This window comes from Watersipora subatra, chromosome 8, assembly GCF_963576615.1.
Source record: "Watersipora subatra chromosome 8, tzWatSuba1.1, whole genome shotgun sequence".
In the NCBI taxonomy this organism is placed as follows: Eukaryota; Metazoa; Bryozoa; class Gymnolaemata; order Cheilostomatida; family Watersiporidae; genus Watersipora; species Watersipora subatra.
The window spans coordinates 7,220,503-7,240,677 of NC_088715.1; the positions used below are offsets into that span (position 1 = coordinate 7,220,503).

General features: G+C 34.8%; 1 protein-coding gene across 1 annotated transcript; it reads right to left on the minus strand.

Moving 5' to 3' along the window:
* Nucleotides 1-1,435: 1,435 nt before the first annotated feature.
* On the minus strand, nt 1,436-18,311 carry LOC137402256 (NFX1-type zinc finger-containing protein 1-like). The gene is made up of 9 exons (XM_068088753.1): nt 18,227-18,311; nt 17,536-17,710; nt 10,331-10,521; nt 9,243-9,461; nt 8,375-8,486; nt 6,682-6,821; nt 3,774-3,932; nt 1,885-2,019; nt 1,436-1,614 (listed from the first exon to the last, which is right to left on the minus strand). The coding sequence occupies exons 1-9, from the start codon at nt 18,309-18,311 to the stop codon at nt 1,436-1,438; spliced, it is 1,395 nt and encodes a 464-aa protein (XP_067944854.1).
* Nucleotides 18,312-20,175: the final 1,864 nt, after the last annotated feature.

Below are 20,175 nucleotides of genomic sequence, written 5' to 3' on the forward strand. Positions count from 1 at the left end.
AAATATAAAGTCATAATATATAATATAAATTCTAAAATATAATTATATTCTTATTGCCTTGTTTGTCGATGAAAGCTAACAAATATTTCACATAACAACATTAACATGGCCCACCATTACTTGCCGCTCAACTAGTTGAAAGCCGTAGAAATCAGCAACTAAACTTTTATAAAACTTCACATTCTCCACTCCACCTCAAACAGCCCACAAACCAACGAAACTGATTTCCAGCAACAAGCAGCCCCAGCTTAACCACTAGCTTTCACTCAACATGAACAATCTGCTTTAAACCGGTTAGTATAAACCCTAACATATATGCCATATATAGGATCATATACATGATCTAGCGTGAAAGGACACCTGCTATAAATTGTCAAGCAGTGCAAGTTGAACATAAACTGGGCATATGGATAGTGTAATCCAAAAGGCTTGTCAACATTTACAGGAACTGTCATTATATCTAAAAACTCTTATCTCTCTGGAACAGGTTCGATAATTCTGAAACCCTGTAAAACACTTGTAAAAAATGATCATTGGTTTGAAATTCACCACTAATCGCACACACTGCTCTCTACAAAATATTTCTTTACTTCTCAAGAAATAAACCCGTTCCATAAAAATATTCCAGTACTGAAAAGTACTACCTGATCTCACTGAGCTGAACTTACCTCAGCTGACCCCAGTTGACATAAGCTGACCTCAGCTGACACCAACTGACCTCTACTAACGTCAACTGACCTCAACTGACTAATACATTTTGGCAGACCTATTAGAACTTTACCAAAATTTAGGTAATACTAGTATTAATATTATTACTTACTGCTTCAGTTATTAAAACTTTGATTAAAAATTTTAGATTAAAACTAGCTTTACTGAAGTATTAATCTAAATTTAAATCTGATTTAAGCTAGCATTTTAACTTTGGATGATTTGGAAGCATAAATTGGCTGAAAAATTAGGAGTTATCTGTTCACGTACACAAACTGGTATTAACCAGATGACCGGCTGCAATCAAGTGCAAAAATATTGTTTATTACTATTTTAGCCTACAAAGTTTAATTCTTGCATATTTAGGTTGAAATTATCTTATTTGTTTTCAGATTGAACCAACTTCATTTAAATTATGTCATTGACAATAAATATTCATTTATTTAAAAAAAAAAACTGTAAAGCTGGACAAAGGTTGTGAAAAATATCCGAGCAGACGCCAAGTTCTGATGGTTTTAAAGTTTCTGTCAGTCAACCGTCAGAATAAGATAAAAATATAAAGAAGATATAAAATAATCTAAATAAAATTTAAAACCAAAAATTCACACAAAAAATAAAGAAAGTATTTGTAGGTAAGAAGTTATTTTCACCTTGGTATTTTATGATTTTCTTAGTTATTTTGAAGAATCCAGTGCATATTAGCCAAGCGTGTTTATTAAAAACTTGACTAGATAGCCTGAGACCATAGAATATAGCCATCCAACTTACACGGACAGGGGTGGTTGCAGTTCTTCAGAAGCCTTTTGCATTTTTCCTTACATTTGTACTTTTCATGGCTGTAGTGGCACTTGAGCCTGCAGCGGTGGCCACATAAAAGCTTTTCTTTACAAGGCCTGGTGCAGCCACCTGTCAATCGATGTCATGACATGGTTTTTAGTGATAAGACTCTTTCTATAACATCTACATTAATTGATGGTCAAGCATTACACTAGGCTATAATATATAATATAAACAATATAATGCTGTAATTTCAGTTTGGTCTCAAGTGATATTTAGCTGACAACTTCTCATAGTTTCTTGATGGCACTTACTAAACATTGTCATTTTGTGATATCACATGTTTTTAAAAAGCTATCTATATTCTGCCTGTCAATCAATCTAAAGGTAAAAGCTAACCATCAGGAGCATAATTCTGAAAGTCTTCAGGTGACTTCAATTGGGCCGGGGACTTTCTGTGCCGACAAGAGACAAGTATGGTGTTTCCAAGCACTTCTGCTTCTTCCGCATCTGTTATGACTTTTTTCCATAAACCTGTGTGTTAGCAGGAGTAGGTATCATCAGCATTCTCTATTTATCCTTGTATCTCACTTACATAGGATTACAAAATTTTGGTCGCTTTGTCGAATGTTTAATTTTGTCAACATAATTTCAAAAGTTTCAATTCAATTGGACGTTTAGTTCTAGAAACATCACCAAAATACCGAGGGCACTTCTAATCGACTGCAAAATAAAAGATGGCTTCCATCAGAATATTAGTTTCTCTAAAACACACAGATTGACACTCTCTGAAGTGAAGAATCATAATTAGAAAAAGCTAAAAAGCTTCATCTCCTCAGCAACAAGAGCCTCACAGTAAAACTATTACTATTCATAATAAATCTACACACTACAATCTATCAGACTCAGTGTACTGCAATTATTATGTTTCAATTACGTCTAAAAACTTCACTTCTTTAAAAGAGTGCGAAAAGACACAATTTTTCCTCTTTGATTTGAGGATTTTTCTTTGTTTTTTTACAAACTTGGAACTTCCATATTATATTTGGTTAAAAAAAGAATTGTGTTATCTTAAATGCTTATTCCCTTGGCTGAAATACCGAGGGTATTTCTAATCGACTTAGAAATGGAAAAATGGCTGCCATCAAAACATTGGTTTATAATAACAGACTGATTGAAACTGTAATGAAGCATGGAGCTTTAATATGATATTCAGTTCTGAAGGGGTTGTGGCATCTTGAGTACTTTCACGGTAGATTGAAAGTTATTAGTTAAGTCAAGGATCAGGGGGGTCCTGCTTTTATGTACAAGACCAAGTATAAAAGGGTTTAAAAATGTTGCTTGAACATTTTAGCATCTTGATACTGTACCAACATCTTCATCTAAACTGCCCTGCATAGGTTGGAATTTGAGGTAAGGGGATTAATGTTTCTGCTTTAATAACTTTTAGAGTTGTTCGAGATAACAGCATAACCATAACATAAGATAACAACATAACCATAACATAAGATAACAACATAACCATCACAAAAGATAACAACATAACCATAACATAAGATAACAACATAACCATAACATAAGATAACAACATAACCATAACATAAGATAACAACATAACCATAACATAAGAGGCTTTACTAGCATAAACTTTTGAATAAGATACACTTGGCTTATATGTGTGATGGGCTACAATCTCTATTAATAAATTCTACTTTGTCATTGTGCGTCTGTCTGTTAGTCCAAACATAAGCACTTAACTATTATACATGCTTTTACTTGATTTTATTAAAACTTCACAATCATATGCTCCTTGCTTTAAACCAGGTCACTAAAACAATTGGTTTTAAAACTCCGCCTGGTTCCTGTGAAACAGACGGTTCCTGGTTCCAGCCTCTTAAACCCTCAGGCTACCTGGTTGAAAATGAAAAAATTCCGGGTATCGCTGAGCTTATCGCTAGTGTGATATACTCTGTTTTTTGTTTTTTTTCTTTTTAATATACTGGTCATAGCAAAAATTCTTTCTGGATTAAATCATCTAGTAATACGATACGAAAATAAAAATGTTTTTTGAACCGGTAGCTAAACCTGTGTGATTATATCTAAGAGAAAGACCTAACACAAAGACCCTGACTAATAAACATTAAATGATGTCAAAAAGGTATCGAAAAACAATGCTTAGAAATTAGGGATAACCTTCACAGTTACGGAGCTATCAAGGTGACAGGTAGCTAAAACACAAGAAACTGAAAGGGTCATAGTAAAAAGTTGCTTGAAATATTTCCACTCACCTTGGCGCCTTCTAAAAAGTTCCATATTGCCAAAGACAAACATTCCGTCTCTAGCGCGAGAAAGAGACACGCATACTCGGTTCTCTATGGCAACAAAACCAGCATCATTCTTGGAGTTGCTTCGAACTAATGAGAGAATGACTATCTTGTTCTCTTCACCTAAAATAAAAAACTCATTTCTCAAACGGTAATAAGAAGTGAAGAGATATTTGTCAAATCTTCCTTCTTTATCATAGAGTATTACAGCACCACTCTTGGAGCGCATGGTAGTTTACCCAAGGGTCAGAAGGTCAACCAGAGTATATGGTCTTTGTTGATCTATGTATAGTTTGTCTTCATTAGTCTGTTTGTTTATGAAAACTAACTTATAATTAAACAATTAATCTGTTTGAAATCTTGCATGTGGCTTTCTCTGATACTCTATCAGGGTTTGTTCCAGCACCTGTAACAAACATTAGAACCAATGATTGAAAATAGCGTTTATACCATTTCGTAATGAGATGACTAAAATGTTGACCAATATGGGGCTTGAACCCTTAACATTCAGCTTATTAGACTAACTCTCTAACTAACTGAGCTAATCAGCCACCTTTCAAAGCCTCAGAATAGTTGTACCAATCTGAGAAAAACTAAAATGCTTTGGGCAGGTCTTGAACTCATGAACTTAAGTTCTGAAGGTAAATGCTTAACCAACTTTGCTAACCTCTAACAAGCCACATATAACCAAGTATAACCAACCACCCTGAGCTAATCAGCCATCTTTCGAAGCCTCAGAATAACTTATTATCAACCATCTTCTAGCCTCCCACAGCCCTAATCAGCTCTATAATGGTACCAATAAAAGATAAAGACTGCATATTTATATTTTGTTTTATTTACTTGTTTCTTCCGTTTATTTAAAAAATTAGAAATTCTAGTATGTTCGCTTGGATTCTTCAAATATAATATAGGGGCATCGTAAAGCTTCTCCATTAAAGACCTAGCCAAAATTCTCTTTTTGAGGACTACTGATATCAGATGTGGCTCATCGCTTCATGTTGTTCAATAAAATAGATTTCACACAATTAAGTTCTTTCAATTAATTATTATTTTTATTACTCGTAATGTTTTTAAGCGTTATAAGTTAACACTTGAAACTTAAAATAAACTTTCAGCCAAAAGAGTGATTTAAACATGCAGAAAACAAGAGTTCATTGAATGTTAACAAATAACAGAGGAATTTGAGAATAGGCCTATCATGTTAGCCCTATTGCTGGGTCAAAATCTCCCAAAAATGAGCGAAACCTGCGCAGTTTTTTGTTGAAAACTCAATAATGCTGGTATTCTATGAACATGAACTTGAAGTAAAATTTATTTTAATCAGCAGGTTCTTTTGTACATAAACATCAATTCACATATGTATTACGACAACTGTCAGCAGGTTCTTTTGTACATAAACATCAATTCACATATGTATTACGACAACTGTCAGGAGGTTCTTTTGTACATAAACATCAATTCACATATGTATTACGACAACTGTCAGCAGGTTCTTTTGTACATAAACATCAATTCACATATGTATTACGACAACTGTCAGCAGATTCTTTTGTACATAAACATCAATTCACATATGTATTACGACAACTGTCAGCAGGTTCTTTTGTACATAAACATCAATTCACATATGTATTACGACAACTGTCAGCAGGTTCTTTTGTACATAAACATCAATTCACATATGTATTACGACAACTGTCAGCAGATTCTTTTGTACATAAACATCAATTCACATATGTATTACGACAACTGTCAGCAGGTTCTTTTGTACATAAACATCAATTCACATATGTATTACGACAACTGTCTGTGTATGTTATGCTTTGACACATTTTTTGAAAGAGACCAAAGTTCTTACACCACACTGTTATGCCCGTTCCGTTATCATTGTCAGAGCTAATATAACCATCAGTTTTCTCATTGTATTTGAAGTCTTTAGCATTTACATCACTACCATAATCTGAATTATAATCATACTGATCAGTCCAAAGATTACAGACCAGAGCAGGATCAGAGGGAGTTTCAGATTTCCGTTTCGATAGTCAAATTGTACTCTAAAATGTTTTTCCATATTTAGTAAGATTGAGTTTCCGTACTTCTTTAGTTTACAACATAACACAATGCCCCCTCAAATAATAGTTTCACATCTAAATAGGTAAATACATAGCCGACAGTATTTAGAACCTGATAACATTGATATCCTTTTTCTGTAACACTAAGCGACAGCTTTTTCAACTTCTGCCGACAATGACGTAAATGTCGTTCACCCACGGAAGAGATTAAAGACATGTTGTTTTCTCATCAAAAGGGTGAATAATATCGGAGACTGGTAAAACTTAAACGACGCTTAGGTGATGTAATACCAGTATTTATAGCAGTAATAGATAAAGGCTTTATCAGTCTTTTCAAACAAGCACTTTGAAAAACAGAAATTGCATGCTTTTCCCAGAGTAAAATAAAACCGAGTTAGTTTAAAAGGTATTGAGACAGCAAAAAAGATGAGAATATACATTTTGCGTTTAGTATAGCTTTGTAACATAATCTCAAGCTGTAAAATATTATATAGTTTTAATCTGGGTAAAAAGTTACATCATGAAAGATACTTCAATACGGACTGTTTGTTTGATAAACAAAAAACAAACTGCGAAAACCCTGCATAATTATATCTGGGCAACTATATCTTTTAAAATTTTGATTGTCACACTTGGCAGCAATAATAAACTTTTTTTACTGAAGTTTGAGAGATGCCAGAAATTACCTGCATGAAATTTTAAGCAAAACCTAGCCAAAACTGCCAACTAACGGAATTTGTACTTTTCTAACAACAAAAAAGAAACAACATGGAGCGGTACTGACAGTCAGAAATTACCTTGATAATTGTCGACAGATGTGATGATGAGTCCATCAAAATCTTTTTTAGGAAGTTTCTTCTGCAGCTCAAACATCTGTTTGCTGTACATGGTGATGATGGTAATGTCTGAGGGTTCATAATCCTGCTGAATCAGGAACCTGTACATAAGGAAAGAAGCTGGTATATTAAGTTACATATATATTGTTCACAAAGTCGTCAGCTATTTTGAGAACATTCAGAAATTGGCTATAACCGCAAATCAATGTATACAAGTATTTTAGTCTGAAACTGATAAGAAATTGATTGCTCTCTGAAGATGAAGATTTAATCGAATCACAGGGAGTAGAAGAACCATTTTTTCATTAATGCGATATTTAGTATCCATCTTCCTTACGAAGATGTATATCTCGATTGGCCAATAGCATTACACCAACTAACACGACTAACACTTTTAGCAGCGTTTAAACCACCATAAAATTATGCAACTTCAATGACTGGAGTTCAAACTATGCCTGCACTAAACATTGTCAAGGTTATGCAAACTGACACAATGCGTTGTTCTACAGTCAGCATAAAAGCCAGTGCATACTATCACTCAAATCAATGATTGGCTGTGCGACGGAACCCGCAACGATAAACTGCGATAATGTCATTGTGCGATGAGCTGTCAACTTAATCGTTGCTAGCGGTGATGTGATGGACTTTTAATATGTTGAACTGCTCGCATTTTGATTGCCAACAGAGAAAAAACTGAATATTCAGCTAAAAAATTGATTTTTAGACGTTATCTCGTGCTCATTCTAGTGATTTGCAGTGTAAACTTAATTTAATTGAAATTAACATTTGATTGACAGCCACAGAACTTGATTCAAACAAATTTTATATATGACCCAAACATGTGAAGGTTTGTTAGGTCAAATTAACTAACCACAAATCATACCAGTTAGCAGTTTTACTGACCAAATCTATTGAAACATAAAGTTTTTTGTGTTTGATTAATTTCATGGAACAAAACTATTTTTGCACTTTGTTGATTTTTATCATTAATGCGTAGCGTTTTTTAAGGAGGTGCACAAATGCTGTCGTCATCACGATAGATAACTAATATGCACACAAATTGATTGACCAATCTTTTTGTAAATGTTACGTGCTGCCCAGTGTTGGTGTATATAGCTACAACAGATATGTACACTAACTGCCAGCTATGTATATCATTGGTGTGTAGCTGCAGCAGATATGTACAATAACTACCAGCTATGTATATCATTGGTGCGTAGCTGCAGCAAATATGTACACTAACTGACAGCTATGTATATGATTGGTGTGTAGCTACAACAGATATGTACACTAACTACCAGCTATGTATATCATTAGTGTGTAGCTGCAGCAGATATGTACAATAACCACCCGCTGTGTATGTTAAAAATTTGTGTTGCATACAGAACGTCTCAAATATTCCTCTGATGTACCGTACCAGGGATTTAAATATATTTGTCTGAGGGTGTTTACGCAACAGTTCACATTCAATCTTACGTTGCTAACATACCAATTCTTAAAAGCTACAACAGCAACTTTTGGCTTGTTATGTTACCTTAAGTTGTAAAAGGAAAACAAAAGCAATAAATATAAACATTTAGTTTGCTTTAAAAAAGTACTGAGAAGGCAACTCTCAAGTGTCGAATGCTTAGCGATTAGAAACATCAAGTCTTACCGTGCAAAAGCAACAACTATCTCCACTTCAAACACATTGTACTTGCTGGTCAATTTGGGATCAGAGGCCTCCGGCTTATCATGTGTAAAGAACCTGACTGGTGATGTCACACCTGCAAGATTTGTCATAGTAATGATGTTGTGATCTGGACGTGACTAGATATTAGCGACCATACTTAGCGACTAACAGCATTGTGTTCACATAGGTCTTGTTTTCCTGTTGCTTCATATGCAGACATATTCCTTGACATAAGGCATCACACAACCATCGCTTCATTAGTGCCCTATGGAAACATGCGCTTGTCGACAAACTAACCTCTTAAGCCAGCAGGATACAAAGGATTCATTGAGCGATACGAGTCATTATCTGGGTTAAAATATGCGTAGTGACTCTGCATTACGAGCAACGTCACTAAAGCTTGCTCTCCCAGTTCTTATTAATACGTTTAACAACATGGATACTAACTTACTCAAATTAGCCAATAGCAACTACATTACCTTCTACTGTTTATAAGCTGATTTTTAAGACCCGTGCAACGCTGGGTATTCAGCTAGTACAGTACAAAAGTCAGTTTTGAAATAGAGAATGTAGAAGTATCAAATCATTAAAAAGTAAAAAAAATAAGTTACACATTTTGGTGATTTTTGATATGTTGACCTAGAAAATAATGTACAAGTGTTTATCCAACTATATCCCTATCCCTCATTGGCTATCTGCGTTTGTTTCCATTTCTCTCATTGGCTATCTTCGTATTTGTCCACTAGTGATTAGATGTCAATGCACCCAGCTACCGTTGATGGCTACCACTAAATAATTTTTACAGCATATCAAATCTTGTAATATGCTATCTTCATGTATAGCTAGCTACCTCTGATTGGTTCTCTTCCAGATACACTTTCATGGTCATCCAATTTCTCATAGACATTCCTGACAAACATGGAAATCTCTGGTCTCATCCTGTGTTGTTGATCAAGGGTGGTGTGTGGCAGTCCGTTGTTGACAAATCTCTCGAACATGGATAGGTCAAGGTGATATTTTTTAGCAAGTTCGTAGACGGTTGGATTTGGCCGCAACTGCTTGTGATCCCCTGAGCAGAGAGCAAAGAGTTCATAAGCTAGCAGAACCTTTACTAATGTCATCCTTGTTTGGTAATTCCGAACTTTCAGTTAGGTCTGACAACAGGTAGTCAGCAGGTAGTCTCAAGGGGTACCATAGACATCTGAACTGTTATGAAAGCAAGTAATCTTATAGGGTAAAATGGACATCTGAACCATAAGTTCAGTGTTACCTGAGACACCGATTCTTCAGTGCTTGCTCAACGCTGTATGATTGCCAAAGCTACTAAAATTAACAAACTAAAAGCTTTGGGTTTTTTTGAGAACTGTAAAACTGCAACATAATCTTTTCAGCCTATTTATATAAACTTTTTGGGGGAGAAATCTTATAGTTTAAAACTGCAGATTTTAAAGTAGTTTTATATAGAACCTTTAGTTCATATGTCAAATACAATTCAATCGCTGAGTTTGTTTTTTCATAAAAAGTTGTCAAACTTTATTATCAACAAAAATTAATAAAATATATTACTAAAAACATTCTAGTTTAAACTATTTGTAATCAATTTTCAATTTATGATACACTAGTAAAATTTTAAGCTTTACGAAGCAAGTTTTTTTAGTAAGTTACTGCACAAACCCAATAATAAGAACATAATTTGATTCAAATTATGTTAAACAGAGCCTTATCCCTTCTTTTAGCCTTAGAACCAGGGACTCTCTAGAGCTTGTGTGAGTGGCGGTAAATAAAATAAGTTATCTCTTTACAAATAAACTGAGAGTTTTTAAAAACTGAGCAAAGGTTTTTGAATCAGTTATTTAAAACTTTTAGGATGTTGGATTCATTTAGAGTTCACAGTCTAAGCACCTTTAACTATACCCCGAGTTACTGTAACAAACCCACCAATGAGAATCAACTGCTGACAATTACTGGTCAGCGCTGCCGTTATGTGAGCCTCCAGGACTTCTGCTGCCTCCTCAACAATCACTATCTTTGGTCCAACAAGCTTCATAGCCTCCTGGTACTTGGCAGCACCGGTAGTTGTCATCCCGATGACCTTACACTGATTCATAATGTTGGCGGTCATTTGTACCCTGTAATATACACATGACTCTTTCTCGCTTTTGGTAGGTCAGGGAACTTGTCTAAAATCTTTGAAAATTTTTGCATGCAACCTGCAATCCTTGATCAACCCTTTACTTTAAAAGAGCACTTAACTGTATATGTAATCAATATTGTATCAGTGTTCGTCACTTACATGTACTCAATGTTTTATCAAGGCCCAGCACTTGAGCCAGTTTAGAATTTCCTATGCATACTTTAGAAGTAACTGTGACAGACTGTCTAATAATATGTATTAGGTAATAAGGTGAGTGACCAGTACTTGTCAAGTCCTACGAGTATCCATAAATTTGAAGTTATCTACTACATGCTGATTCCAGCAACGGTGACAGACATAGTAATTACTATATCAAAGAAAAGGGGAACGAGTGCAATGAAAAGCTTTAGGCATACAAAAAACATGCTTGCTGCTAAAGTGAAACATGTTTTATTTAAGGTTATTGTAGCCTTAAAAACATTAAATATTTATGAAGATCTCGACCTGAGGATTTTACTGCTGCCGAACAAGTGCTGATCCACAAAAACCAACTCAGTGCAAATTGGTTATCATGTAACATCGTGTACCACAATCTAAAATACCTCTCCTATAATTGATAGGATTGTAGGACAGAATATCACTTTTACACTATTGGTATCCTAATGCATCACACATGTCCCCTACATGTATCCCTCTGAACATCTGTCTCCTGCACTACTTGATAGCGAGGTTGTATATAACATTGATGGATTTTAACAACCAATATATACAAGCATTGAGCATGAGCTAGTTGCTATAAGCTAGTTACTAGTTGCTATGAGCTAGTTACTAGTTGCTATGAGCTAGTTGCTAGTTGCTATGAGCTAGTTACTAGTTGCTATGAGCTAGTTAGTAGTTGTTATGAGCTAGTTACTAGTCGCTATGAGCTAGTTACTAGTTGCTATGAGCTAGTTACTAGTTACTATGGGCTAGTTACTATGAGCTAGTTACTAGTTGCTATGAGCTAGTTACTAGTTACTATGAGCTAGTTACTAGTTGCTATGAGCTAGTTACTAGTCGCTATGAGCTAGTTACTAGTCGCTATGAGCTAGTTACTAGTCGCTATGAGCTAGTTACTAGTCGCTATGAGCTAGTTACTAGTCGCTATGAGCTAGTTACTAGTTACTATGAGCTAGTTACTAGTTACTATGAGCTAGTTACTAGTTACTATGAGCTAGTTACTAGTTGCTATGAGCTAGTTACTAGTCGCTATGAGCTAGTTACTAGTTGCTATGAGCTAGTTACTAGTTACTATGAGCTAGTTACTAGTTGCTATGAGCTAGTTACTAGTTACTACGAGCTAGTTACTAGTTGCTATGAGCTAGTTACTAGTCGCTATGAGTTAGTTACTAGTTGCTATGAGCTAGTTACTAGTTGCTATGAGCTAGTTACTAGTTGCTATGAGCTAGTTACTAGTTGCTATGAGCTAGTTACTAGTTACTATGAGCTAGTTACTAGTTACTATGAGCTAGTTACTAGTCGCTATGAGCTAGTTACTAGTTGCTATGAGCTAGTTACTAGTTGCTATGAGCTAGTTACTAGTTACTATGAGCTAGTTACTAGTTACTATGAGCTAGTTACTAGTCGCTATGAGCTAGTTACTAGTCGCTATGAGCTAGTTACGAGTTGCTATGAGCTAGTTACTAGTTGCTATGAGCTAGTTACTAGTGGTTATGAGCTAGTTAGTAGTTGTTATGAGCTAGTTACTAGTTACTATGAGCTAGTTACTAGTTGCTATGAGCTAGTTACTAGTCGCTATGAGCTAGTTACTAGTCGCTATGAGCTAGTTACTAGTCGCTATGAGCTAGTTACTAGTCGCTATGAGCTAGTTACTAGTCGCTATGAGCTAGTTACTAGTAGCTATGAGCTAGTTACTAGTTACTATGAGCTAGTTACTAGTTACTATGAGCTAGTTACTAGTTGCTATGAGCTAGTTACTAGTTACTATGAGCTAGTTACTAGTTGCTATGAGCTAGTTACTAGTCGCTATGAGCTAGTTACTAGTCGCTATGAGCTAGTTACTAGTTGCTATGAGCTAGTTACTAGTTGCTATGAGCTAGTTACTAGTTACTAGTTACTATGAGCTAGTTACTAGTTACTATGAGCTAGTTACTAGTTGTTATGAGCTAGTTACTAGTTGCTATGAGCTAGTTACTAGCTTGCTCTATGCAACTAGTTAGCTTTCTGCATGCAAGTAGTAAAACTTGCATGCAGACACTTTCAAACTTCTGCAGCTTTAAACCTCTAATAATATATCATTCATTTTCTGTGAGTGTCAAAGTTAAAAGTGATGAAATGACTTTCACAAAATGACAACTTCTAAAAAGGATATCTTGAAAACGTAGAAGCATAGTACATGTAAATTTTAATTAACCATTTTTATGTTTGATGCAACTCTAACAAAAAGTTGGAGTTGTCCACTCTCAAGATGGCTCTAGCTGCATTTAAGTAAGCCCAATAAATATAGTGAGAAACTTCGCTTACAAAGTGAATATGTCTCCAAAGAAAAAAAACTTCTATAAGAAAAATATCTTCAATGCATAAAATCATGACAAAATTTAATTAATCATTTTTTTCATTTTAACAAAAATTTGGATTTGTACACTCACTTCCGCAGACAGCTGCAGTTGCATTTGAGCAAAAACACTAAATTATAAAGTCAGCATTTGGCAGCGTTTTATTTTTGTTGAATCTAGAATCTCTAATCCTTATTTAAAAAATTTTATTTAATACATTCAACTGAAAAATCATCTCTGAAAGTTTTTACTATAATCATTTTAGTAAACATAACGATTAAGACGTTTTCTTTTATATAAAACAAGATCATGAGACTAAACAATTATTTTACTAACTGATAACAACAAACACAAATGAGTCATTGAATCCTATGATGATGATCGGTGAGCTCTTCCTAAAAGGTTTCTCATAGTCAAGAAGAAGTAAGATTTAATATATTTGTATAAAATTGTATAGATTGCATTGATTGTATTATAGAAACACGTTGTATATATTTTATAGATCACCTGACAATTTATTTGAGTCATGCACGATTATATAGGCTAATAAAATGACAAAACAAGTTATCGTTTAGTGACAGCGGTTTAAATATTGTTGTACCTCTTTTATTAACTTATTAAATTTGGTCATAGCCGCTGCAATTAGCATGCAGTTAAATTTAAAAGATTCTAAATAGTTTATAATGACTTCTAATTGGAATTTAGTGGATTATAAAAAATAAATAGCCATTTTTTATTTCAGCCATTTTTACAAATTAATTGCAGAAAATTAAACTGACAGGTTCCTCAGTCAGGGTGTTGGTGTGCTATTTGACTTAGAAAATATATCAAAATTTACAAAATAAATGTTATATAGGATGAAGCAGTAAATGGTTTGATAATCAGTAAAATAAAGCTTCCCAAAATAGTAAGGACAGAAATTAATCTGCCACTTTTACAAAAAATTAGACCGACTATTTGGCAGCAAAAAATTATTAGACTTTCTGCTGACCTGAGACTTTGAAGAGCCGAAACAATTTCCTTGAGCTGATCAGCGACGCTCCACATTTGACTGTTCGCATTCCTTTTGTACCTTTTGATCCAGTAACGATAGATCCTTCACCTGTAAAATACCTCAAATTATTACATATATATTAGAGGCCGGCTGAAAATATTACCAATCAGTGAAAAGTTTAGTTACACTTAGTGATATATACATAAACGAACGTCGATAGCCGGATAGACAGATATGGATAGACAAATGGATAGATATGATAAATAGGTGAATAAATGGATAGATTTCTAGACAGACAGATAGGCATCTAGATAGATAGGTAGATAGACGCATAAAGTAGGTAGATAGATATAAATAGATGGACAGATAGATAACTGTATAAAAAGATTGATATATAGACAGAAAGATAGACATATAGCAGAATAAGTAAATAGATACAAGTAGACAGATAGACAAGATAAATAGATTATAGATTATAGATAGATAGACTAATATAGGTAGCACAGCTGGATCTTTAAAGGTGGACTTGCAACAAAATTTACATTACAGTTATTTGATATGAAAAGACTCACCATGTCGTACTCTGTTGTGTTGTAGGTGCTAAATATGTGGAAATGTGATTACAAGCTCTTAAAAGCTCAAAAACGAAACGCCGCCGTAGATTGGAATCTCTTTATTTCTCTGACGCAGTCATTACAGTTTGGTTATTGTCTTGTCACGTGATGTTCTCATGTGAATTGAAAGGCCAATACAAAGCTCAATAAAAAACTTATCGTAGCACTAGTTTATCACAAACACTTCGGGTTTCACCGAAGACCCCGTATCAAATACAGATGCTCTCTACTTTACAGTTTTGTTTCGGTTTGGTCTAATCGGCAAGTCCTAATGTGATTATGTGGCCCAATACTTCGCAAATAATTTCTGCAGCACTTTTCGATTATCACAAGTGACCAACAGGCTCGTCATGATTTTCAGAAAATAATATGTACTCCTTCAAGCTAAGGCTAAAAAATTAAAACGAATTTTTACGGTAAGTTATAAGATACCAGTGCTAAAAGTGACAGCATTACAATGACGATAAAACAGACGCGTAAGAACAATATACATGGTTTTATTGAATGCGTGAAGTATATTTGTGAAAATATTTCGACGAATAAGGTTGCATGAAAGTGTAAACAGAAACCATCTACCACAACTACGACACATTTGAGCCGTTCTGGAAAGAGAATCCAAACTACGGCGGTCTCGTGTGGCTGCGATTAACTGTTCGTTTTTGAGCTTTTAAGCTTGTAATCACATTTCCACATATTTTGCACCTACAACACAACAGAGTAAGACATAGTGAATCTTTTCATATCAAATAATTGTAATGTGAATTTTGTTGCAAGTCAACCTTTAAGCATGGGAAATACTCAAATCAGCTGATATCTTAAGTGATATTCATTTTTGTTATATGGATTTCTCTAGGCTGAGTCTGATTGCCATGTTTTACTGATGCAATATTCAAAAACATTTATATATATATATATACATTAAATCTCAAAGTTTGTGTGTTCGTGCGTGTGTACTTCGGTTTGTCCAGCTACAGTTATTAGAATATTGAAAAATTTTGGAATATTAGAAAAGACTTGATCTCGGAAACTCTCATACGCCAGGTGAATATCTTACCAATTAACCTACACGAGATTGATTAATTCATTGGGCGATATATGTTGCTATATAGGTGGAAATACGCTATCACTCTCCGTTACAGAGCAACATAATTTTATGCTTGCTCTCACGGTTCTTAATAATAAGAGTCATAGATAACTAGCTTACCGGTACTCAAAATAGCCATTGGCAAGGTGCCAGGCTGATGGCAAGTGCCAGGCAACTACATTACCTGTCAATGTTCATAAGCTGATCTTTGACAACAGAGCAATGCCGAGCATTCCACTAGTTTTGAACATTCTTAAAGTGCTCTGATTATCTTTCAACACTAACATACCACATAGAACTGCTCTCGGAAATTGAAACTGTCAAAATATTTGCTTTATAGTTTATGGGCAGTTTCGTATATGATCTCATGTAATTTTTTGTAATTGTTTAAAAAAAATTTCCATTAGAAACATAAGTTACCATAATATTACAACAGAAAACAGGCTAAATCGTATTGATCGTAATACCTAACTTTATGCCAATCACTCATCTTGCAAAAACATCAAAGAATCTCATATAATGTAAAATTTTCTGATTAGTTGCACATTCTTTTAGCAATTATAAATAAGCAAGAGCGGGCAATTCCACACAAAATGTCACAACCACGAAAGACAATATTTGTGATGTTCACACATGATCCCACCGCCAAACGTTAAGGAAAGCAATTAAGGGGTCTTTTATCCCACGACCAAACGAGCGTAGCGAAGTTGGAGAGTTTTTATGATGAATGTATGTGCACACAACTTACGAAAATTATTCATCAACAATTAGACGAACCCTTGTCTTGAAATTTCATCAACAAATTTAACCATCGTTTTGTAGAGTCGTTAAAGTATAATAACGATACAAAACACATATAAGCCTATGTAAATATGTTACCAAGTCTTTGTAAACCGTCGTTATTATCTTAAAACTTACCCATCTGATCGGATTATACACAAATAGACAGATTTATTTGGATGAAAATCGTTATTAAAACATGCTAAGCCTCACTTTTATAAAAGTTAAGACCGGAAATTGAAACGCCGAGCGACAAAGATTAAAACGATTAAGTTGTGCGCATTTCACGAAAGAATAACGTGCTCAATTCACCAGTCTATAGCACTGTCGAATTGCCGAAGGTTCCTGTAATTAACGTAGGAGTATTGAAATCGTTTCAATTTTACCGATTTCAAAGTAACTGACATGTTAGACACATTTGAGTACTTTGGTATTCTAACCGATGTCCAATGCAGTGCAAGTAAAGGAAATGACGATGATATTTTTTTCGAACGATTCTTATGAGATTATTCAATTATAAGTTTAGATATTCTGCTTGATACTTCTTGATATTGTTAGCTATGACGTTTTGAAATGTAAACAAAATTGTGCATTGGTTTTCTATTATTATTGTATTACTATATTAATAATATTGCTTATTCTAATAATATCAGTGCGTTTTACTTCTAATATAGCATTTCTCCTATTGCAGGCGGAGAGATATAAACATATAATCTTTTCCTTTCATTATTGCTGTTTGTTGTATATAATAACACCCACACCCAGTACATTACAGCTACCATTGCAGTTATCCTATTGCACTGCAGTGCCATTTGACTGCTAATATTGCATTTCTCAACCATCAGTACCCTTTCTTTTTTCTAATATCACTTTGGTCGTAGGCTGTATGACAGTGGAACTTCTAGTAGAATCTGTTCGACCAAAAAGTGATCATGTTTTGTTGGTGTGAACTCAGTTTTTATTAATAACGTTTTTTTCTCACCTTTTTTCGAGTTCTAAGGAGCGAACGTCAAAATGCTGCTTTTCTGCTATCCACCTCACATCATGCTCTGACGCAACGTCATCACAGGCCAGTTTAGACATAATGTGCTGCTTTAGTTTCCATTTTTGCCAGGAAGTCAGTTTTGTCTCAAACTTTCCACCCTCATCTTCTTTTTCTAAGTAAAAAAATCTTTATTAATCATAGAATAACAGCTATTGCTCTTCTAGGTAACAACAACTTTTGAGCAGACGCTATTCGCACAAAGTTACAGGCGTAACACAATTTCCAAAAACCTTTACTCCAATTTTTTAGGTCACAAAAACTATCCGGATGTTGAACTTTAAGTTTTTCAAAACTGAAGTTGAAACAGCCAATTATCGTAAAAGCTTGCTTGACATCAAGCAGGATACTAAGGCTTAATTATAAACCAAACATCAAAACGGACCATAACATGAATCTAGACTTGTTAACGTGATAGTTCTCTCTCACCAGTTGTTATAGTGTACATTGAAAATGGAAACTGAGCAGCTTTGAATATGACCAAAAGCTGTTGCAGTTTCAAAAAATACAGAATTTTTTTGTATGATCAGCAAAATTATAACTAATATTATGTTTTAATATTATTTGGCCAGCTGCCAGCTCGCAAGAGGTCAAGAGATGAGGTTGAGTCTTGAGATTTTTAGAATCTCACCTTCCCTTCCATATTGTTTCCGCTCGTCCAGTCCTCCATCATCTATGAACCTTTTTTCCCTCTCAATATCCGCCTCAGTTTTCATGTCTACACAAGCAGCAGACATTCACTGTAGTTTCATGCTTTGAATTGGTTCGGAGTGGCTTTTACTCCAAATCACAAAAAGTCCGAACACATTTGACGTCATTTTGTTTCGCTAGATTTGTGTGAAGACATTCGCTGTGGGAATACTTTGACATCATAGAAGCACTCACTGCTGATGGATTCCAAACGATAGTAATTGGCTAAGCTCTCCCCAGTGGAGGTAATAAATACTTCGCCACACAACCACTCGGGCCTCTGCTTTCTACTGCTACTCACTACTATTTCTGCTCGACTTTTTGCCTTTATTTTATGATGACAGCTAATTTTAAGCAACACTAGTTGACTACACAGAAACTGAAAAGTGACCGTGACCCAAAAGCGAGTTTACTTCAACAACTTTTGTTGTGAGAGATACATCATTAATCTTAAAAAGATCTAGAGGGCAACTCCAAATCGTTGGAGTGGTTCAAGTGCGAAATTTGGCGATAGCGGACAACTCCGAACCCATTCGAAGCATAGAAATTCAGGATAGTATTAAGAATAGGGCAGAAGAGCTTTGTTACAGAACAGTAATTACCAATAGTCTCAGGCAGCTCCGTTTCTGGTTTCGTTGAACTACGATCTGGATGGCGATAGCTGAACATCAGCGGATCTAAAAGAAAAAAAAAGTTTTGGAGCAGCTGTTTCTAGAGAGTTTGGATGAAAGCGATATGCAATAGATTTTTGGTATATTTGACAATCTTGCTATGAGTAGAGTAAAAAAGGTGCCTTTGGGAAAAATATTATTTTTTTATCGAGATTACCTTTTGCTTGTTATTTACTGTTCGTTCTAGGCCTCAACTGTAAATATACATGTTTGATGTTGACGTATGAAGTAAAAATGGAAATAATTTGAAGAAAAGTGAAGTGACAAACGTAAGTGAAGGCGATCGCTATGAAGACTGCAGCAACTCGACTAAATTATTATGTATGCAGGGCATCAAAAGTTTACAAATTAAAACCACGCGAAGAAAAGCCCAAGAAACTTAAAATTTACACCTTGCATGCTATTTACCGATAATTATAGATTTACCGGCATTATCGACGTTTATGTTGTTTTTACTTAGAAAAATATTCTTACGCAGACGAGAGTTGTAAAAGGTTTTAATCACGGTGACGTATGGTATCAGGATTAATATTATTTATTGCTGTTCAATATCGAGTTTATCACCTATTTGACCTTGACCTTTAGACCTTGTATTGACATAACCTTTCTTGATATGAAATAGAAAGGGATGAGCACCTTTTGACTTCTACCTGTTCGAGCCTGTTAAGGAGTTTCTAAGAGGAAACCACTTCGATATTGATGGTGAGGTTAAGATTGCAGCGAATGACTTTTTTATGTAGTCAATCTAAAGATTTCTATGCAGAAGGCATTCAAAAGCTTGTACCTCGATGGCAAAAATGTGTGTCATTGCAAGGAGATTATGTTGAAAAATGAAAACATTGCAAGATCCAACTTATAAGAGAGCTCTTTTTATAAACTAATTCACTTTATCTAATGTAAAGCCCTCGTATACACCACTAGGGTTTATCAATATTCACTCACCACAGCTTAGCCATAAAGACATCACATCTACTGTACATTCAAAATCGTTAGGGTTTTCCTTTCGATGCCACGTATCAAACTGTTTTCTGATTGCAGGCTCGGTGATAAAACCCTTTGTTCTGTGTGACAGGAGTCTGGTGTCGGCTGCCTTGAGTGTCAGCTGAACATCGCTGAAGCTACCCTACATCGTATATAAATGCAATGAACAGAAACGAACTTAATTGATGATCTTGTATTAACTTATTGAAGACTTTAAAATGAATTATATTTTTACTAG

Bases quoted from the DNA above. Each gene is read 5' to 3' on its own strand.
- LOC137402256 (XM_068088753.1), bottom strand. From the start codon at position 18,311: ATGAAAACTGAGGCGGATATTGAGAGGGAAAAAAGGTTCATAGATGAT. The intron at 3,933-6,681 runs GTAATTTCTGAC...TTTTTATTTTAG, and splicing joins ATCTGTCGACAATTATCAAG to GTGAAGAGAACAAGATAGTC. The intron at 2,020-3,773 runs GTGAGTGGAAAT...GCTAACACACAG, and splicing joins ACTTTTTAGAAGGCGCCAAG to GTTTATGGAAAAAAGTCATA.